At 42.7% G+C, this 22,767-nt stretch overlaps 1 protein-coding gene across 1 annotated transcript in view; it reads left to right on the plus strand.

Annotated features, from left to right (window-relative positions):
- The first annotated feature begins 577 nt into the window (after nt 1-577).
- Nucleotides 578-22,767, plus strand: part of PIK3AP1 (phosphoinositide-3-kinase adaptor protein 1) — a 34,047-nt gene continuing 11,857 nt past the window's right edge. Inside the window, exons 1-8 of the mRNA XM_054276559.1 lie at nt 578-750; nt 1,055-1,164; nt 6,163-6,579; nt 17,080-17,228; nt 18,072-18,216; nt 19,731-19,873; nt 21,004-21,136; nt 21,816-22,012. Of these exons, the coding sequence (XP_054132534.1) occupies nt 578-750; nt 1,055-1,164; nt 6,163-6,579; nt 17,080-17,228; nt 18,072-18,216; nt 19,731-19,873; nt 21,004-21,136; nt 21,816-22,012 (1,467 nt within the window). The remainder of the gene's footprint in view (nt 751-1,054; nt 1,165-6,162; nt 6,580-17,079; nt 17,229-18,071; nt 18,217-19,730; nt 19,874-21,003; nt 21,137-21,815; nt 22,013-22,767) is intronic.

The following is a 22,767-nucleotide window of genomic DNA, read 5'->3' on the forward strand; positions in this document are numbered from 1 at the left end:
AATTAGTAAGTTGAGTCTTACTCTCTTAATAACGGTGTTTTTCTGCTGCTTTTTGTCTCTGTACTCAAACATGGGCATGGTCTTACAGAAACGGGTACATTTCATTTGAAAGCAGCATCTTCTCAATGAAAATACAGAACATCGAGTTACTTCATTCTGTAGCGGGCAACTTCGCTTCTCCCTAGGAGTTTTCCTAGCTCCATGACAAAACCTAAGTTAGGGATGAGTATAGAGCAGGTATCGCTTGTTATTACTGTAACACAACCTTTCCTCGGCCCCCTAGGGAATGCGTGATTGGAGCAGCGGGAGGGGGCAGTTTCCGTGCTGGGGGCAGTCCCGCCGAGCACCGGAAAGGGGATGCGCGGCCGGGCAGGGGCCGCCCGGTGCCCGGCTCTGCAGGGGGCGCCGCGGGCGGGAGGCGGGGCCGGGAGGAGCCCGGGGCCGTGTCCCCGGTCCCGTGTCCCGAGTCCCGTGCCGCGCCGGGGGCGAGGGAGCGGCCGGGGGGGATGCGGCACCGCCTCGCTGCGCCGCCGATGTGAGGGACGGGCAGCGGCCCCTTCCCCGCCAGCCCCGGACCATGGCGGCCCCCGGTAGGTGCCGCGGGGCTTCTCCGCGCTGTGCTCCGGCGGGCCGCGGCTCTCCGCAGCTGCCCCGCGCCAAGCGGAGCGTGGCGGAGCCCGGCCCGCTCCCCCGCGGGGCGGTGCCGCTGCGCGGCTCTGCGCGCCCCTGGCGCTCCGCTGCGGGCAGAGGGCGAGGGGGCTCCGCTCTCCGCGCTCGGGGAACCCTGGCGCTCTTCAGAGCAGCGGTGCCTCCTGCGCTCCTAGCCGGGCTGCAGCGCTTTCTAGCTCGCCTTGCTTCGCTTGTCTGGAGTTCAGGGCTGCTGCTGGTAGAGCTTTCCTGCGTCTGAAGTGCACTTCGGCTTGGCAGATCAGCGAGCTCTGGAGGGAGGGTGATCTGTAGGGTAATTTCCCCTGTCCGCCTTTACTACTTGCATGTTTTTCTGTGATGTTTCATAGAGAAGTCAGTTTTTCTTAAATACTGCTTTATTCTTTAGCACCACTTCATTTTGGAGGTATAACTTGGTGCTCCTCGCCACAGTGGCCCAGGATCCCAAGCTGAGCTGGTTTGCCGTCATTGAAAGTGTTTTAGCTGACATATGTGCAGGTAAAACTGCCTAGAATAAGAGCTGCAGACTGAAGGGGAGAGGGGTTTAGCCTCTATTGTGTAAGTCTTGCTAATGCCCAATTTGCAAGTTCCTCTCTTTGCAGGGAAGCGTATGGGTTTTATCTAAAAAAGGAAAAAACGTGCCATTCTCAGGGTGTGAAGTAACATTTGCGTTTCATTGACCCATATCTCCTTGTGAGGTAAAAATAAGCTAAATGGAGGCCTCAGGAGACTTGTGGACAGAACTACTTTTCTCTTTATAAACAGAAGGTGATTTCACAGAGACCCTTAAAAAGAGAACAATTTTAGATTAACGTATCATAATGCAAATCTCTTGTTCCTCTCTGTGGCGTTTGGTTTGCAGAAATTTTATCTGCTTTGATTCTGTTATTTCCTTTTGCTTGTTTACAGCATTTTATTTAAAGTGAAAATTTTCTATTCTAATCAAGGTAAGAAGTCTCATGTGATCACTATTACTGTGCATTCCATGCATGCAGAGAATGCATTTATTTCATCATACATCACTTAAATACACACACTTCACATACTGAAATGTGGAAGGTGCTGAGGACTTCTCTTAATGGCCCACCAGCAGTTTCTATGACTTCCTGGAAGTGCTCTCTCTTTTAAGAAGTTGATTGTTAAGACTCTTTGAGTTGCGTTTCCTTTATACCATGGACAATTGTCTCTCATGAAGAGCAAATTCCCATCTATCAAGGATTGTTGTTTTGGACAGTATTATTTCTGTATCCTCCGTACAAATGAATCACAAATCACACTGCAACAGGTTACATAATGCCTTTCTTATGTAGTCAGAATTGGAGATGGATTTTTTTCTGGCAGATGAAGAAAAATTGTTTGCCACTGCATATGGTCCTCTGAGTTGGAATGAAGGATTTAGTCTCAGTTTTTTAACCTGGTCTGTGGACAATGAGAAATCATGGTCTACTTATGAGAGGTATGTGAAAGATGACAGAGGAAAGTTGTGTATTACTGCAAGCCCTGGATATTCTTTATGGGGCCCACAAGTACAATGGAAAAGTTTATGATCCATAAATTGAAAAAGGGTCAAACCTTTTGGCTTATGGAATGAAGTAATAGATAATAACAGTGGATAATGTAAGATGTAGTTTTACCCAAAGCTGATATGCCAGCTTCCCACACAATTGTTTAGCTATTTCAATGGTAATCAGAACCTTATGATATGGCCATAAACCACTATCACATGTTTGGGCTGAGCCTAAAGATTATCACCTCACTACTTGCAGATATAGTCTGGATATGAGCCTGATTTGTTTGCTTCTCAGAGAGAGACTGTGAAGACATGACATGGTCATGCATACTTTATGCTTGCCCTGAGCATATGTGTTTTTTACTGAATTGTTTCATCCTCTTCCATTCTATGTGTGGTTTGTGAGCTAGGGAAAGCTTTGTATCAGTATTTGTGCTGTTTAATTTGTGGGGTTTACACTTCAATTGTAGGTCTTAGGCATTTCTATGGTACTGGTTTGTAATCTCATCAGTTTGTTATCGTTGCTGTGTAGTGAAGTTTGCAGCTTAACACTGGAGAGGCAGTTACAGCTGGAAAGCATTCCAAAGGTTATGGTTTATCACTGCAAACTACAACAGAACTGTGCCTTTACGACTTTCTAGGAAGTAAATGAACATGCCCTGCAGTGTTGTTAATAGTGCTAACATTTTGTAAACAGAGGCAAAAGTATTATTAATACTCTAAGCTTAGGAATCCAGTGATAAGGTATTGTTAAAATTTAAACTAGATCGCACTTGAGAGTGTGAAAGATAGACTTGCACCAGCCAACCATTTTTCTTCATCTTGCTGTTGTATATAGTGTTCATATATTTCTTCCTTTAATTAAAGACTTTCCCAAAACCAGCCTGCCAAAAGCATTGTCAAACCATCTAAGGGCAGGGTTTAAGGAAATAAAATGTTTGGTGTTCACCAAAGGATTTCCCCATATGCTTACGATAAGCAAAGTATACATTATGTTTTGAACTGTATTCTCTGAGTTTTTCTGATGTTTGAGGAATTGTGAAAAACCTCCCTGAAATGTTCTGTGTTCTTTTTACATGGTTCCCTGAGGACTGGACAGTAGTTAGTGCTGCAAAAGCAGTTATTTGGTTAGACAAATAATAGCATTGTCCAGGAAGGAGAGTCCTGAGTCATTCCTCTTTTAAAGGAGAATGTTGCAATTGAAGTTATTTCTAGATTTTTGGGGATTTTTTTAAACAGTCCCAATGCTGACTTAAGCTTATTTAGCTCTGCAAGACCCACTTCCAGTATTTTTGCTTATGAACATGGAGCATTTCTTGGGCTCTACATGTGGAGTCAGTAATTTTATTTCTCAGTTCTCGTTTTAGCAGCATTGTTCCTCAGTTGATTGCATGTGTGTAAAAGGCTGTAGGAGCTGAGGGAAGAAGGCCTGAGGGGAGGTGGTACAGCTCTGTTAAGGGGAATGGTGTTCTTGTAGAGTGGTGCTAGCTGGGAAATCAACACCTTTCCTGAACACCGGAGGAAGTTCCTTCCTGCTGGATGCAGAGGTTGCCCTGCTCTGGCAGGGAATTTGCAGTGAGTCTGTCCAGTTTGCATCCTTTATCTACATAGCAGAGAAGGGAGGGATTCTTGGATACTTAGTGCCCCTGCAGTGCAAGGCATGTTTAAAGTCAGTGGCTCTTCCACCCTGTCTCCAAGCACAGCTGCTTACTTTCATTGAAAGCCTGGAGAAGGCCGTGTTGGCTCACAAGTGGAGCTGTGGAAGCTGTGTGATTGTACTTCCTCAAGTGAATGGCAGGATTAGTTGTTCCATTTTATAGAATGTTAAAGTGCCCAGGAGGCCACTACTAATTCTTCCAGAGACTGGAGGTGGGGCTGCTGCCAGAGAGCACCAGGGTAGGACTTTAAGAGCTTTGGGCACACCTCAGAGAGTCATTGTGTGGTCTTCTCATCTGTTGAGGTTGGGCTTATCTGGCCGTGGTGCAATGCGTGGGCTCCATTCTCAGCAGACAGTTGTGCTGTCCTTTCCTGCTGTACTGCATGTAAATCAGCCCAGGCCAGTGGAAGCAGAAGTGTGTGGTACATCTCCCTTTCTAGAATAAAACTTGAATTCTGCTTGGTTTTCATGTTTTTGCTCATGTAATTCTGTTGGTTTTGCCTGGTGGTGTTCAGCCACCATCAGTGATATGTTGGCCATGGGAGTGTGCTCACTGGTGTGAAAGCCATCTTATTTCACAGCAGTTCTGCACTCTTAGGTTAAAGACCCCAAGGTTTTGAATCCTGAGGACTCCACTTTGAGTTTGCTGGATCCTCTCCTTTGGGAATGTTGTCTCCTACAAGCCTCCATCTGTAGTTCTGTATTCACTCCCAAACATGCAGCTGTCCTAGTGACTATGTCAGCACTGCACTGGCCACGTTCTCCATAGGTAGGAGATCATCCTTCCACTGCTAGAGACTTTCTTATTTATGCAGGTAACTGGAACACTCTTGGTCAAGCACTGACCACATCTCCATTCTTCTCAATTGTATCACTACTGCTGAGCTACTGTTTAAAGCTGTTAATTGTATAGTTTAGGGCTGGGGTCCCTCAGCTTAGACATTGTTTCTGCCTTAATTTCACAATGAAGGTTCTGGTGAAGGTGATAGAGTCAAGTCTTTGGAGTCTGTGCAATTTTGATTTGAAATTTTCGAAGGTGACTGTAAAACTGTCATCTTCAGGTAAATTCACTCTGCAGATCCTCTTTTTGGCTGCCAAATTTTAGGCATTGCTCTCTGCTTTAATTGGAAAAAATTGCCTTTGCTTGCCTCATGATGGACATGAAAATGTTGACATTTAAAGAGTCAAACTGTAATTAGCAGACAATTTGTTAACAAGACTTTAAATGCTCAGCTCTGAAATGTACCGTGGACCTGAGCTGTAAACTTCAAATTTGAGTAAACTTTTTCATTGGTAAATAGAAAAATTAAATTTAGACTTAAAAGCTTCCTTAAGCTTGGTGGGAGAGCACTGCATCATGTCACAGTGGTTGAATTTGCATCTACTCTTAGCAAGCTGTTAACATTTTTAAGTGTTTTTGTGCCAGAGCACTGAAATGCGTGAGCCTGTATGTAGAACCTGTCTCTAGAGAATTGTGGAAGAAGTCAACTTTGGTGGGCATATTTTGGCCTGTCTTATGGCCACCACCATTGTATTAGTTCTTTCCCTCTGAAGGGAGGGAATTTTTGTCACTCCAAATATTGTTGGGAAAGCTTTTGATGGCAATTTTGAGGAAGGACTCTAACACAGCCCTGTGGAATGTCTGAAGCCTGAAGGACAGAGTGGCTGTGGTGCAAGCACTGGGGCTGATGTTCCCTCAGTTGCATGCATGCTTTTCAGGCAGTTTGCTTTCTGCTGCAAAGAGAGCAAATATCTAACACCACGGGGGCCATAGTGACTTCCTGTAGGCGTTGTGTGACCTCATTTGTTATTTTAGGTGTGCTGTTATTTTTGGCGTCTGCCTGGGCATATAATGATCTGCAGTTGTGTTGCAGAGACCATATAATTGCCTAAAATGATTTTAACTTTTCATGTGAGAGTGAACTCTCCTTTTCAAGCTGGTTTGTTCTGAAGGTCTGGTTTTTGTGGCTTTTTTTTTCCTTATCAGAATGCTTTAAATCTGTAAATCTCTGCATAGTTTGTTTCTCTTGAAACTACATAGGGAATGCTCTCCTTTATAGGAAGACCATTTTAATTTTTTTCATTTTTAAGAATGAAAAAAACTACCTAAATTTAGTGGAGTAGATGCAAGTAGGAGTTAATTCATCCTTAGAATTGCTTCGTGGCAGTGAACACCTCACTTTAGATAGAGCTACTGTTCTTTTGAAATGCTTTGTAGCTTCTGACAGGAATTAGAGACAGTGCTGTGGGGCTTTTTGGTCCAAAGCTGTGGGTGAGTTCATGGTTTGAATTTAATCCTTTCTCTTGTGATCATCTTGCACCTGCACAGGAGCCCCTGGAGAACATGATGTGCTGATTGTGTATGCGAGTGACGCTGCCGAATGGTGCCAGTACCTGCAGAACCTCTTCCTCTTCACTTGGCGCGTCGGAAAGCGCCGCATCCTGAGCTACCAGCTGCAGGAGCGCTCTTCCATCTCCCAGCAGGAGCTGCACCTGTTCAGCAGGAGTCGGAGTATCATCCTTTTGCTTTCTGCTGAGCTGGTGCAGAGTTTTTACATTCCTCACATCCAGCAGAGCCTTCGGGAAGCTTTATGGCCCCCGTGCAAAGTGGTCAAGCTGTTCTGTGGTGTTACGGACTGTGATGACTTTTTGACCTTTTTCAAGGACTGGGATCAGTGGCAAGAACTCACAAATGATGATGAGCCTGATGCTTACCTTGCAGCTGTTGAGAGGGCTATTTCAGAAGGTAAGACCATAGCTAGGAGCTGTGCTTTCTTCTTGGAGGAGGGAGATATGTGGTGCTGTTTATTCTTATTTTTACACTGGTAAAGTGCTTTACTTAAAGAGCAAACTAAAGCAAATTGTCCAACTCTTGTAAATAAGAAAGTTATGCAAGCAAATTTTTCTATGCCTAGTTGGTTGGTCCCTAATTCAGGAGAAATTACCAACAACTCACAGAGAACTTCTGAATTTGAGGTTGTCTTGGATGGCTGCTTTTGAAGCAAATTGAAAATGAAAACTTTCTATATTTAAAATTCTGTCTGTAAATATTGTATTCTGTAGTTTATTGACCCAAATCAATGGAAAATTGTCTTTTTAAAATTTATTTTAGGGAAAAGAATTATCTTTTTCTTCAGACTTGTTTCTGTCATACCAAAATAAAGTCTAGTATATATTCTTTAGCATTTGGCCTAAAATCAAAGATGTCACCATACTGGCAGCAGATCACTTTGTTACCTGTGATGAAAAGGCAGAGATTAATGAAGAATTCCACTGGTGGCCTTAAAAATAACCCAGCCAGTCTGAAGGTGATCCCCTTGTAACTAATGTAGAGGACTTACTAGCACAGAAGTATTAAGAGCTGGAGACCACACAAACCCAATGTACTGAGTTTTAATTGATTCCAAATTTTCCTAAACTCTAGAAGAGTGTGTAGAATTCCTTTCTTATTGCTTCTGTTGAAACGAAGGTGGAGAGCTCTGGGCAGTCGTGGTGGCCTGGGTATGTTTATGGCATTGCCATAGGTAGGGTTATAGTGTTCTTTGTCAGCCTCAGCAAGACTGGAATCCTGTGGTTGCACCTTGGCTTAAGATTTATTTCCATTCCATGGCATAAGTGAGGCAGTGTGTCCAGTGCTGTGTGCATAAAGGCTCTGGAGTCTGACTTCTCACAGTTGGATCTAAAGTCCTTCTCCACCTGTGCTGCAAGTTAGCATGGGCTGAAACAAGCTGTGCTTTGGCTTTATGTAGGTGTTCTGAAAGGGAGTTTGTGCTTTGGACTTTTATTGCTGTTTCTACATAACAAAAAAAAAAATCAGCTTGTTTTCTGTTTTCTCACTTTAATAAGCATACATTGATCTCAAACTGACTTCAGCATATCTAGAAAGCACTTGACTGGGAGAAAAAAAATGATGTAAAACTAAACTCATTTGCTGTGGAGTCTGCTGTAACGTGTTCCAGACAGTTTGGTACACAAAGATTCAGAATTTCTGGGCTTTGGTTACTGTTATGGCAGTCATAGCTGATGTGGCTGTCACCTGCATGCCATGTCAAGTTTTTGGTTTGTGCACATCAGAGCAGTTGCAAAGGTGAGCCATCTGCTGTCACTGTGGTACTTGTGAAGGAAGAACCTATTTAAGGTGGGCTGCTTTCATGGCCAAAGTATTTGGATTAATGTATCAGATCCTACTTCTGTGTGGGGAAAAAATGACTCTGACCTCTTCTATTGTGTGCTTCTATACAAGTTCTGTGAATGGCCTCAAATGCAAATGTTCTGATGTTTCCTCTGAAGACAGCCCCAGGTGTACATAGTTCCTTTTTTGGTTGAAACTGTGAAAACTTTCTTCTTGGCTGGTTAAAAAAAAATCTGCTGCATGATTTGGTTGCAGCATGAGTAACTTAAAATATTTGTGACAGCAGACCTCTCCCACAGAGAACCACAGACTCTGCTCTGGTCTTAGTTAAATTTGAATTTTTCCTGATTAAGGCAGCCCTTAATTCTTACAGCACTTAGCAGAGAAAGTTCATGACCATATTTGAAATTGTTTGGGTCTGGGTGTCTTCCTCTGGGAAGTTCTTCACATGCACTCACCTGTACTTCTAAGAGCAGCATCAAAACTAGGCCTGATGCTAAAATTACTTGGCTTCAGCTTTGAAATTGCTGAATCCTGAGCTAGTGAGGCATGATACCGGTATACAAGATGCAGTCAGGGCAAATTCTTCTCCAGAGGCTGCACACTGGCCCTGTGCAGCTGTGCTGTTGCCTCTAGCACAGCTGTTGGTGTTTAGGGCATCATGGGACTATGGCATCCAGACACCACATGCTGAAACTTATGTTAATTTTTATTATTTTAGTAGGAATTCAGAAATGAGGAAACATTCAGCTAGCCTTGTTGACAACTGTGTGTTGATGGTGCCTCTTGCTCTCTTGTAGATGTGATATTTTTTACTTCTAAAGTTTCTCAATTCTGGGAAAACTGCAGAGCACATGAAGTTTTGCATTTGCAGGTACTCCTCTTATCTGTGGTGAAGTTTTTTCAGACTATGCAATAAGTGTGCTAAGGGGATGGAAGTCATAGAATTATTATGGCTGGACAAGATTTTCAAGATGGAGTCCAACTACTAACCTAACACTGCTATGTACCACTAAACCATGTCCTTCAATACCACATCTACATGGTTTTTTTTGAACAGTTCCAGGGATGATGATCCCACCACTTGCCTGGGCAGCCTGTTCTGGTGTTCAACCACCCTTTTAGTGAAGAAATTTTTCATAATATCCAATCTAAGCTTCCCCTGAAGCAACTTGAAGCTCTTTCATCTTGTCCTGTTGCATGTTGCCTGAGAGAAGAGAGTCTACAGCCTCCTCTCTGGTAGTTATAGGAAGCACTAAGTTCCCCCTGGGTCTCCTTTTCTCCAGATTAAACAATCTTGTTCAGGATGTCTGTACACACCAGCTCAGGTCCAGCAGGGTGCAGTGACCAGCTGCTGCTTAACCCCTCTTGCCTGGCCTGTGGTAGCTGTGCTGTGTGCATTGAGCAGCTGGGAGTCTGAGCCACAGTCAGAGGCAGTGATCTTTCTCTTCCTCATGTGTTCTCAAAGCTCATGTGACATTTCAATTGCTCCAGGGTATTTGTCCCTACCGATGTTGCTTTGAAACATTTCAAATTTCCCACTTGAAAAGCTGATGTTTCCAAAGCATTTACTAATTCGTCAGTGGCTTTGAGCTCTCTGCATCCAAGCCATCTCTTGTGGGTAAAAACACGGGGAAGTCCACAACTGCCTGAGATGGTTGAGGTGGTGATTGAATATGACAGCAGCAGTGAACTGTGCTGCTGGAGGACAAGGGCAGCCTTGGCTGAGCAGAGCTCTTGTGCACTGGAAGAGACAAGAATGAAAGATGAGTACCAACAAACTTTTTGTGAAATAAGAGGGTCGGAAGTCGGTGTAAGGAAACATATGGTGAAGATGGAGGGCCTTGGGCAAGTAGAAGGAAGATGAGAACTTTTTTTAACTTTGTAGATGAGGAAGAGCTGAAATGTTACACCACTTTCAGAGGGGCTCATTAACAGATGCCAGAGACCACGGTAGAAAGCTTTTTTGAGAGGGAAATGGCATAAGAACCACATAAGCTGTATAATTCTTCCTCCTGTTCATGTCAAGGAATTGAATTGAATTTCTGGCTTTCTTCTGTTGCACTGATGAAACCACAGATGAGACTTGAGATCATATTCAGGTTGGAAGGGACCTCTTGAGATCATGTAAACTTTCTGCTCAAGCATGGTTAAATAAAGCCGGTTGCCCAAAACCATTTCCAGTTGGGTTTTGAATGTCTCTGCAGGTGGAGACTGCAGCACTTCACAGCCTCTCTGAGCAACCTGTTTCAATGTTTGACCACCCTCAAGAGTAACAAAATGTTTTCTTGTGTTCAGATGGAACTTCATGCATTTTAGTTTGTGCACATTTCGTCTTTTCCTGTCAGTGAGCACTATGGAAAAGTCTGGCTCCCTCTTTTTCATTTTCTGCTATCTTGTCTCTGCTATAAGATTCCCCTGAGTCTTCTTTTCCCCAGGCTGAAGAGTTCCAGCTCTTGCAGCCTCTCCTCTTATGGAAGATGCTGTGGTTCCTTAATCATCTTTATGGTCCTGCGCTGGACTCCAGCTGTAAAGATAAACCTTGGAATAAGCTACTCAGAATTTAAGGTCATGTTGGACAGATGTTCTCAACCCAGATAGGTGAAGTTGTAGTACATGTGAGATTCCTTACAGCTTTTTGTTTCTGTAATTATTTGATTTGATTTATTTGTTTACTTTTGCTAATAGCTGCCATTTAGGGCTAGAGACCTAAATTCACAAAGTATTTTTAAACTTGATGGGAACTGTCATGTGGTATTTACTTCTCCACTCTCAGTGCTCGGTGGAGGAATATGTTGAGTAGTTCTATCTCAGCTAATTACATCCAACATTGACTTCTGCCAGCTGATTGGTCTCGAAGATAGCATGCAGTTCTCTCTCCCTCCTCTTTGAAGGGGTAAAATTAAATGAATTCTTAAAGCGATATTTTTCTCTGTTCTATCTTGTTTAGACATAAGATGTGGTTCTTTGACCCTGCTCACTCCTGAAGAGGAGTGGGTGAGCTATTAGTCAGCCTCTGGGTGCAAATGAGAGCCTGCTTTGTTATATGGCAGCTCAGCAGCCTGGCTGGTTCTCACTGCCTGTCAAGAAGAGGAAACTGTGACGCTCTTGCACAGGAGTTCAGGTTGAGAGAACATGCTGGTTGCCTGCCTCTCTCTGCATGGGTATACATGACTGATGCTGGAAAATCAGACACTTTAGGGAGCTGGTTAAACCAATTAGAGAAACCTTAACTAAGCTCCCAAGTAATACTGAGAGTTCTCTGAGAGAAATGCATGGATGTTCTTATCCATCTGTAGCATATGGGGTCAAGCAGTTAAAATAATCTTAGCAGCTGCAGAATTGATTAATTGTTTGTCATCAAGGTGTTTCATAAAGTCCCAGGTTATTTACATGAAAACACATCATGGGTTTTCTTTCATGGCATTATAAAATTCAAGCAGTGCTAGCATAGGTGCATATTAGCTTTCTAAATAGAGACAGTGATAGCCCAGAAATAGTAAAGGACAAACTGTTGTGGTTAAGAATTTTAGACTGTTATAGTCTTTATGCACCTTGTGAATACTAAGCGTATTTCTCTGTGGCTTGTGGTTCTGACAATCTCCTCACAGGTTGCTTTATGGTCTCAGACTAATTCTAGGTATCTGCTAATGAGAACTGCAAGGCTTTAAGATACTTGCTTAAAGTAAGAGCCCAGTGGCCATAATTGATCATATTCAAGTCTGGAGCAGCTGAAGTCATTTCTGAAAATCTCAGTAGAAGTATGTGGTCAAGAAAAAGATGCTTTGGAGAGCAGGTCTGGAGAGATGTATGGAACAGAGTTTAGGTTATTTCACAGATCCTTTGTGTGTTCTTGGACAGTTGTTTTACTTCCAGGATTGCATTTTGTAAGATTTTTGTAAGATTGATGGCTGGTTGTTATTACCTCAGAAAACTTTTGACATGTTTTTGAAAAGTGACTTGAGAGTAACAGTGTATCTTGAGTTTCCCATGGGGAAGTTGGACCAGTGGCATAGGCTGACCTTAGCATGAAGTGCTGCAAAAGAGCGTCTGCCTCATTTTCCACCTTTCATCTGTCTGATTGGGTGTGGTGTTGGACTACAAGGGTGGTATTCCAAGAGAAATTATTTGAAGGAGAGGCAAGGCATGACTGCCCTTGCAGTAGTAATGTGGTCTTAGATCTACTGGAGTCACTTGTTCAGTCAAACAGTGACTGCTGGGATGTTTCCAAACAGCTGCCCAGCTCTCTGAGATGGAGTTCCAGGTTTGTTGGCTTTTATGGGGATTGTCTTTTCTGTCATGCAAGTGTTACACATTGCACTTAAATTGAAGCAAGGAGGTACTGCAAGAGGAGATAATGAATTAGCAGTCTGGATGTTCACGTTTCTTACCTGTGGCTTCTCAGGAAGGCTTGAATCAGTGATGGATATCATGTGGTTCTTGGCACCCTTGAGAGTCGTAAGAGGTGTGCATATGCCTTGGCAGTGTGTGTTGTCTCTTTCTGCCAGAAGTAGTGGAAGTGAACTATTCCAGCCTCTCTTGCTTGAGATTTTGGTCACGTACACAATGTCTGTTGTCTGGGTAGCCAGAACCCTGCTTCTTCCTCAATGTCTTCCCCATCTCTGTTCCTGTGCACCCCAGCTAGTTCTTTTGGCTTATACACTTGATCCAGTCACAAATTGACTGCTAGACCTGCAAGAACCTTAGTAAAACTTGACAGTCAAATATACCTTGTTTCCTTGATGGAGGATGAGAAATAGTTCATTGTAGTTTCAAACTTTGCACGACATGTGAAACATGACTCTGCTCTTCGTAGAATTGAAAATCTGTTTGTAGGTGCTGTGCTTGTAGATGAGCCGCTTGGGGTGAGGGGTTTGGAGAGAAGGGAGAGATGTCCCATACGTTTTTTGTTCTGCATGGACAGTTTTACAAAGTCCTAAATTTCTATGTTTTGTTTTTCACACTGCTGTTTTTCTGCAGGATTCTCTCCGCTCAGTTGAAACGGGAAGTGTTGCTACAGTATCGCCCAGTTCTGAGGGTTTATCACAAGATGTTGCTCTGATGTGCGTTTATCTCCTTGGTGAAGCAGGGGCTCTGATGTTAGCATGATGAGAGATAACTTTCCCTGCTTTCCTCAACTACTTGTCAGTACTTTGTCTGTTTCTTGCAAATGTAGCTGTCGTTGCTCTGGGAGACTTACTAGTACTTGGGAAAGGATACTGGCCAGTTGCAAGCTTCAGGTGAAAGCAGGAGCTCTCTTTGAGGGTCTTCCCTCTTGCTCTAAGCATAGTGAGGCCTTGTGAGAGCTGATTGTCTCAACTGGCTGATGGACAGCATGGGAGGTGTTTGCAGATGTCAGCGAGGGGCTGGTCTGCCCACATGGAACTTGAGACAAGCTGTTGCCCAGTTGTGGCATTAGCATTAATATCTGGGTGACAGAGTGCTCTGGACAGACTGCTGACTTCTTCCAAGCATTCACATGTCCTCTGGTGTGAGGGCTGACTTGTGAGAAACCACAGCTGTCAGCTCCATGCCGATAGCCCGCCAGCTTCGCCAGGAGGAAATGGATGATAGGGAGAGCTGTGTGCTCTACAGCAGCAGGTCAAAATAGCTGGCTGCTTCCTAGCAGTTTCTAAAGCTGCTAAATGGCTCTTGAAGCACATGTTCACGCCTGTGTTTCCCCTGGGCTTTTCCCTGGGCTGAGTGTCTGCAGGACAGCTGTGCAGGGGGCCCAGCAGGGCAGGCAAGAAGAGCATGAGGCTGCTCTCTGCAGCTCAGCTGCTGATGCATCCTGGAGGGGTGCACGTTCTTCAAGGGGAAATGTGGTTGGGTTTCTTGGACCACATCTCCTCCCCTTGCTGCTATTCTCACAAATGTTTCACAGACCGTCAAGTGAGGCCTGAGGGAGCCTTTGTTTCAAAGGGAGCAGAAAAGGAGAACCTCTTATAACTATGAGTGTTGACCTACAGCACATGCTCATGGCGAAGCTTAATTCAGGTATTCACTTAACTTTAATAAGTCTGTTGCTCTTCTCAGTGATGGCCTCTCTAGACTGTAATTGCAGTGTTATAACTGCTGAGTCTGTGTATGCAAATGGGTTGTCATTATTCAAGTATCTTAGTGGGTGGGAAACCTGCTCTAACAATGCTTTAGAGCATGGATATTATCAAGTGTTATGGGATGGTTTCCTCTTCCAGACCTTGCACGTTCATGAGTCAGTCACTAGCACATGACTGGAACTTCAACATGAATCATAGGATCACCTCACTGCTGGTGTGGGAATTTGGTACTTTGCAATTTCAGTATTTTCTGAATGAAAAAACAGATGAATAATTCATACCTGAACTGAATGCCTGTTCCTTCAGCTTTTAATCCAATTACTGATTAACACTGCGTGCTTCTTCCTGTATTACCTAACAGCTCTGTGTTCACATGACCTCCAGGCAGTCAACTCTGTTACAAGATTGCAGAAGTGCAATGCCAGAACTTCTTGAAAGCTCTAGTTATTCTTTATTTGCTAAATGGTTTCTAGTATCAAATAACACTGTTAAGGCAGAGAGACTAGGGGGCTTGTTCCCTCCTTACCACTCCTCTTATCCTTGCCTGCTGTGTATATTGTAGCTGAGATCCATAGCTTTGGTTTGATTTTTCTCTGAAAAATCACGTTGGCCAAGTGAGGTAAAAATTAACACACTAATGGTTCTGTGTTGGGTTGGGGATGGAGCCCTGAGGATCAGGATGCTGACAAGTGTCCATTTGTGCATATGTTGCAGGAACATCAGTATCTTACTGTGAGCAAGAGGGTCTCTCATCTGCTGTGAACTTAGTGAACCCTTTCTGACTTAGTCATATTGGAAGTAACCAACAGAGATTACAGAGACACTAATCTAGTAACAGTTGCCTCTTCTCCCCAGAAGGCATGGCATCTTGCTCTGCATATGCCAAACACCTGAATTGATAGCTATAATTTAAGGGAAGGATGTGGGACCAGTGCTTTTTCTCCTCTATGCAGCAGGGCAGCCTGGGACTCCCAGGTGGGAGTAGTCCATGTTTCTCTAAGAGAAGGATTCCCAAAATGTATCTGGTTCTTGCAGCTGATGACTTTGAACAGTACAAATTGAAACCCTGAATTAAGGAATATAATGGCTCAGTTAATTTTCTAATACTTGGTACTAGTCTGAAAATCCCAAAGACCACCTTCAGTACAGCTTTCAGCCTTGTGTCAAAGCAGTTGCTTAGCCAAATCTTCAGATTTGGCTCACCATTAAAGTCTGTTTGCTAAATTACATATACTGTTCTAGGTTTGTTTAAGAAATGTTGGTCTTAGTGGTCATGCCTTATTTAAGCTTCAGAGCTGCAAATTTTTGGCTCTCTTCTTTCTACAGCAAACATTAATGCAGCAATCTACTTGTACTCATGTGAGTAGGCTTTTATACCATGTGGAGAGATTGACATACTTAGTTAAGTGTGTGTGCACCAAAATTTGTGAAAAAAATTTCACCTGAATGGTTTGCTAAAGTTTTGTGGCTTAAAACTTCTCTCCTGAAAGCAAGGAGGTTGATTTCTTATAATTCCTAAAATCCCATTTAAATGAATTGAAAATACCTTTTAAAGAATTGTGTGACAAAGCATTTCTAATATCCTAAGTTTAAGTCTTTGGTGGTAATAATAATTATGAAGATGTCTACATTAAAGTTTCTGACTGGCTTCTAGCTTCAGTTTGAAAATAGGAGGATCTGAACTCCTAATGGTGGCCCACTCTATAATTATTTTGTCTCTCTTGATTTGTGGAAAATTGATGTGCTTCAAGATTGGAGGATTCTGAGTAAAATTCTTAGCAGCTTCACTGTATGGATGCCATAGGTTTGAGAGCCCAGTTCTCATTTATGTCTTTCCCATCAGAATTGAACATTTTAAATAGAATATTTCTTACTAATATAAGAACAATGACTGTCCAAGTCTGAGATTTTATCTGGTAAATAATTTGTACTACTCTTTACAGATTTGTTTTTTTACTAAGTAGTAAATAACATGTAAATTCCAAAATGTTGTCTTAAATCCTTGACTGCTTCACAGGCTTACAAAGTTTGGGAAATTCTGACCACAGGGTATAGTTTAAGAAGTCATTATAATCTTCTGACAAAGTGGAGTCAGTGACTTATGCCTTGTGTTCTGGGAGATCGGGGGGAATGGTGTGAACCATGTGAATCAAGAAGTGGAAACTGGCTAAAAAAGTGTCCTGTGTGAAGTTGCTACGTAATTGTCTTTGGTTTCCTTTCTCTAGCTGAGAAAAGTATTTCCTGGCAGGGATAGATAATTTTTTTCAGCCAGTGGTATCAATTCAGTTTGTTTGCACTTCTATCAATATCCATGCTGGTTTTGGGAAATGAGAGTGAGAACATTGTTTTGTACACACATATTGTCGGCTTACATGTGTTAATTCTGCTCTTGATTCTGTTTAGGTAAAGTGCTGTTACTTTTCAATGCAAAGGTTTCAATTTCACTCTTGTATAGATACTGGAGCTTATGGTTCTTGCCCAAGGAACAGAATCCCTTCAGACTACTGCTTCATGTTTTATTTTTTGATGCAATAATCAAAGTTGGGGAGTTGGGGTAAGCAGCACTAAGAAAACTAAAGATGCTACTGAAGTGACAAACATGACAAATAAAACATGTTTTTCATGTTTTATTTTAAGAAAGTAAGACTAAAGGCTGCTGCCATTCTTAGAGTATATCAGAGTGCTGCTTGAGTCAGATGAGTTCAGATGCTGATCATTCTAATATTAGACATTCACATGCTGATTTTCCTGTTTAACATGAGGGGACTATCCAGCTCAGCAGAGTGCCACTGTTTGCTCCATAAGCATATTCAGTGCTACTCTACTGATTTCATGTCTTTGGTAATTTCCTCCTCAAATCCTCTTAAGGAGAAAAAAAGGGGAAACTCTCTAGTTTCCCTTTCTTCAACCAGATCCCCTTTTCTGAGCATTACTTTGAGAGGAATAACAAGTTCCATCCCACCACCTTCACAGCTGTTTTTCAGGATGGATGGGTGTGATAAGCATTTTCAGCAAAGGGGAGTGAGGCAACAGGACTCTCTATACTTTATTTTAGACTCAGGCTGTGACTCTGTGACTGATACAGAAACAGAAGACGAGAAGAATCCAGCTGAGTCCCACAGACTTGCCATGAGTGAAGAACATGGATCATCCAGGAGCACTGGGGACTGTCCAGTGGTGCAGCCCAGCCGCATACAATGTGGGGTACTGTATGTCCACTCCTTGGGCTGTGTTCTTACTGTGAGCTGCTGCAGCCCATTATGCTGCTTTGTAATGTTCAGCTTTACAGGCCTGCAAGTTAGTCCTGAATTCTTCTGTCACCTTCCTGCTCAGCCCCCTGTCCTCCATGTCTCCTGTTTCATGGACTTGGCTGCCTAGGCCCAGAGTAGCTTGGTGACAGTTGGTGCTGAGCTTAGTGCTGTCTAGGCTGTGCTGTCACTTAATGACTGCCCCATTAACATGGCTGCTTGACTTGGGTGCTGTGAGACAGGTTCACACTCTTCCCTTCCTTTGCTCTGCTGGCAAGTGGAGTAAGATGACTGTAATGAACAGATTAGCTCCACAGTCAGTATCCAGTCTAATATGACAATACTGGTGCATGCCTTGCAAGTGACCCTGAAAAGCTTGGATCATGGCTTCTTGTCTGAAAAGCAGCACTTTTCAGTATAGCATCTCCTCAGATAGAAAGAGTCCAAGATTCTTTCTTTTGTTTCTGTTTAGAATGTGGCTGTGCTGCTTAAGGGAAGAGATGGATAGAGTTGAAAGTAAATAATTTTATAAATCTAGCCCTAATCAGTTTATAAATCTCTCTAATAAATATGGAGTTCTATCAGTTTAATGCTTGCATCTATACTGGTGCAAGCTGTAGCAGAAGCCACCTGCCCAGTTAGTCTGTCACTGGAGGATGCTCCTGAATACAATTCAAAACTGTGAAAATGATAGGTGATAATTGATGTGTTAGTTGCAATGAGAACAAAATCCCTAGAAAATGGACTTAACCAAGTGTTTTTGTTTTGAACCTCTGTGTTGTAATGCCTTTTGTTTTAGGTGCAGACAACAGTTTATATTATCATGAAATGTAAACTAGACGGTGAAATGAAAACTGAAGTTGAATTTTCTCCAGAGAATGCTTCCTCTGTGCGTGTGCTGGCTGAAATGGAGAATGAGTACACAATCTCTGTGAAGGCTCCAAGTAAGATGAACTGAGATTTTTTTTTCCCTTCTCTCTTTCACCATTGCTGCTTTTTTATTTCAACCTGCCTGTCCTGAGAAGTGCCAGGGGCATAAGGTTAAAGATTGCAGTGCAGAAAAACTTGAGTCCAGAAAGTCTTGAACTTGCTTTCTCACCTGTGATGCTTTTGATGAGGAACTGAGAGAGACTGCTGCTTGTGGGCTCTGTTTTCCCCTGAGCAGCAGTAGGGTTGCAGGGTGGAAACACCTTGCTGGGAGTTCTGAGAACACATTGCAGCTTGTAGAGCACTTTGAACTTAGCTGTGTGTTATGACCACCACCATTATTAGCATTGGCAGGGCACCAAGAGAGAAGGGAAGTGCCAGTAAATAATTACATGACTATAATGGCATGTGTTTAATGTGTAGTGATCTCTGTGATCAGAGCTGAGACTATTTATTCTGGCTTTTAATTTAGATATGTTCTGTCACTCTAAATATTTACATTTACAAAAGTGAAGGTTGCCTAAGCTTTAGGTTCACTGAACTTTAAGGGAATGATTTCAGAGCCTTAAGGATTGCTATTATTTCCCAGCATTATTTTATTTAATCTACCTTAGTTTGTCCTCTTGAAGAGTCATTCTGCCATTCTCTCTGAGAATAGAGACTAACAGTCATTATAGCAACTACCCTAAAGTCAGTGAAGTGAGTTGATTTTAAAGAAGGTGACCTCATGAACATATAAGGGCTTAATTTAATGTCTTAAGTCAAGTCTTACAATGTAAACACTGACCTGAAAACTAATTTGTACTTTGAATTATAAACATGACCTTCACATTGATGGAGTGTACAGTGTAAGCTCTGAAGTTTCTAATAGTAAGAGAAATAATTAATTCCTTTTTGTTATTAATGGTTTCATAATTCCCCAAGTTCTTAACAGGGAAAGACTAACTTTAGTGGGATTCAAAATATCTGTGTTTCAAAGAGAAAGTTCGGACTTATAAATGCATATTAAGCAAAACATCAAGAACCTCCAAGGTGCAAGTATAAGGTAATCCTGTGCATGGGTAAAGTTGCAAAGCTGGAATTCCTTTTAATGGATTTTATTCAGAGTCTAGTGAGGATGACAGAGATTGCAAAATCTCTAGTGATTTTTCTGATTTCTTTTCTTCCCCCACTCTTTGTAGTTATGGTATGGCTTTATAGACAGCTCCAGAGAAGCCAGGGGTGGAGAGATGTGTGGCTTTCTATTCAAGGTGGAGTTCTTTTAACATTAGTGGTCCAGTCTACTGTTAGCAGAGGACCTAGCAGGTTATGTGCATTGACATGGCCATAAAGAAGGTAGTTCCAAAGTACTTTCCTACCAGAGTTCCAAGATCATGACTCTTCTCATGACTTCTCATGAGTTCAATATAGCAGAAACTGTTTTGGTGGCCATCTGGTGGTGCATCCAAACTCCTCCTGTCCTCACAGTACATCATGCAAACTCATGCCCGTTGTTTGTGCTAATGGTTATTTTTGCTCTTCCTTTTCAAAGATTTAACCTCTGGGACAGTGACCCTGCAGATATATTCAGGGGACTTGATGGTGGGAGAAACAAGTGTCACTTACCATACTGACATGGAGGAAATCAGCAATCTGTTGGCTAATGCAGCCAACCCTGTACAGTTCATGTGCCAGGTAAGGACTTTAGCAACCAGCTGCTTTGGAAACCAGCTCTTTCAGAGGCTGCACAAACAGGCGTAAGCACTTTTGCCGTGAAGTAGCTCTTCTGAAATGAAGAAATGCAAGGTTATTTAGGGATTTTCACCTAACTCTCATATCCCCTTTTATTGAAAGCATGGTTGTTTTTTCTGTCTCTGGAGCACATAGCTGGCTAAGGTGAGTCAGGTTATCAAACTAAGAAAAAAAAATGCTGTCAATCAACACCTACATTTAGACCTTGATGACTTCAAAAGGTTGGAATGACAGAACTTGATATAACAGAAAGTACCATAAAGAAATAAAACATTTTGGAACTTGTACCTAGGTGTTATTAAAAAAACATATGTAAATAGTAGCAAAGATTCAAATTAGCTGGACAAAGCAGAGTAACATAAAAGGATTTGCTGATTCTTAACACTTTTTCAATACAGCCACTCAGCTTTCCTATTCTGTTTTGCCCAGCTGAGGTACCTGAACCCTATTAGAGGGGTAAAGCTTGCACAAGCAAGTTTTCTGCAGCGTTGCCCTGTTGCCTGCCTGCATGTTCCTGATCTGCCATGTAATGGAGGCCTACAGAGTAGCCTTGTTAGTCACCAATATACCTGGGGCAGGGGAGACTGTGTTTCCCTTGCTTTTTAGCTCAAGTTGTGTGGCAGTTGGTACTGGTTGATGCCTCTGCTTAGGGAGTGTGCCTGTTTCCCTGTGGTAAAGAACCAGTCCAAAAGCTGAACTCAGCATGAGTACAATTCAAAATGGACTAGTGCATACTTAAAGCAGGAGTGATATTTCATTGGAACACTTTCAGAAGTAAGTGTATACCTGCCAAGAAAGTAGGAAGCAAGTTTGCTGTGCTTCCAGTTGCATGAGTGACTTTCTCTTTGTGCTCTGTCTTGTGGAATATACAGTTCTCATCTGTTGAGCTTGATGATACTCTGTTTCTACACCAGGAAGCTATCCAAGTTCTTTGTTTGACCTGAACATTCTTACCTTTTGTATTTGTACCTACTGTTTTCTGATTGTGTTAAATAATAATGACACCATATAAATCTCACCTTAACTGAATCTCCAGATTCTACCAAACAAAAGTGCTTTCCATTTATCTATAGGCCTTTAAAATTGTGCCATACAGCATAGAAGCCCTGGACAAACTATTGACTGAGTCACTCAAGAAGAACATTCCTGCTAGTGGTCTACACCTGTTTGGAATCAACCAGCTGGAAGAAGAAGATATGACAGCAAGTAAGTTTAAAGACACTTGGTTTATAGATTTTCTTTGTATCAGTTTTTTTACCTTGAAGCATTTTTAACACTGCAGTGGGTGGTACCTGCACAGGGTCTCAAAAACCTTGGATCTCAGCCAGGAAGCTAAATTTTGATGATGTCTATAGAAAGGGAATTGCCATTTGAGTCAGGTGGCCCTTTTATGTTACATTTGTCATTCTCACTTTCCTGCACTGTGGCAGATGCTGCTATATAGACAGCTTCATACCAGAGTGAAAAGATGGTTCTCCCCAAATGTCTCCCAGATTTTCTGCATTATTCTTTTGCCTCATGACTTTTCTCCACAGCCCAGTCCTTTTCCCCAAACCCCATAACTCCTAAGATACACAGTGGGCACTGAGCAGTTGGGTTGGTATGCTGTCTTTTTGTAATGATGGTCTAAGAAGTCCTTGCAAATCTGTGATCCTGCATGCATTTAAGCTATTACAGTGTCATATTCCCCACTAAAGGTTATAGGACTTAAGCCTGGAGATGCACAAGATAATTTGTGCTGTTGGCTTGCTTTTGAAACCATATGTGTACTTCCAGGGATTTCCCACCTACTTTGGTCTGTGTGATTGCTGTGTTTGTTTCTCACCTACTGGCTCTGCTGCTACTAGAAAAAAATTTAGGTTCTAATGGGCTCCTGTTCTCACAGATCAGAGGGATGAGGAGCTGCCAACACTGCTTCACTTCTCTGCAAGATACGGGCTGAAGAACCTTACTGCCTTGCTGCTTACGTGCCCTGGAGCACTGCAGGCCTACAGCGTAGCCAACAAGTACGGCCACTATCCCAACACCATCGCAGAAAAGCACGGCTTTAAGGATCTGCGCCAGTTCATTGATGAATATGTGGTAAGGGGAAGCTGAGCCGTCCTTCTGCCTCGTCCCACACAGGCTCTGGCACTGGGCTTGGCACTCAGTGTGACTTGAGCAGGAGTGCTGGGGTGATAAAGTGTCTTGTGGTAGGATGTAGAACACAGACATCCAGCCACACTGCAAACTTTCAGGCTAGAGGGTTAGGTATGTGTCTGGAGCCAGGGAAATTCCTGGGGCTTTTGCAAAGAGCAAATAAGGTGGAAGCTGAGACTGCCATGCTGGCTTCCATTCCTCTATCCATCTAATGAAGTTTCTGAGGATATGTGGATGGTACTTAGTGCATTCTTTTAATTCTGATCTTGAGAAAGATCCCCTTCATCCAGCTTACTTTAGGGAGTAATATGGGGACAGAATATGTTTAGGAAGATACAATTTGAGGTGCTCTCTTATTGGTTTTAGTATAGGCAGGATTGCTTACTAGCTCATTCACTGCTGATCTGTGTAGTCTGCCTGTCCCACTTGATATCCATTTCTCCCTGCATTGGTATAGCTATCCATTCACTGTTTGTTCTATCAGGGATGCCAACTGACAGTTCATTTCTGTTTGAGCTAACCCCACCCCCAGAAAATACACTCTGACTTTTCCAGATTATGACATGGACCTGGCTCCAGCTGCACCAAGCAATTGTTTCTGTGCAGTACTTGGGTACTCATAGAATTTCTCCTTTCATTTCAGTTTGAGCTCCTTCTGGCCTGTATGCTTCAAAATAACAAGGAGCTCCTTGACTCGG

Source organism: Melozone crissalis, unplaced genomic scaffold (assembly GCF_028551555.1).
Source record: "Melozone crissalis strain CALT ecotype California unplaced genomic scaffold, PUWL_Pcris_2 ptg000019l_1, whole genome shotgun sequence".
NCBI classification, from domain to species: domain Eukaryota; kingdom Metazoa; phylum Chordata; class Aves; order Passeriformes; family Passerellidae; genus Melozone; species Melozone crissalis.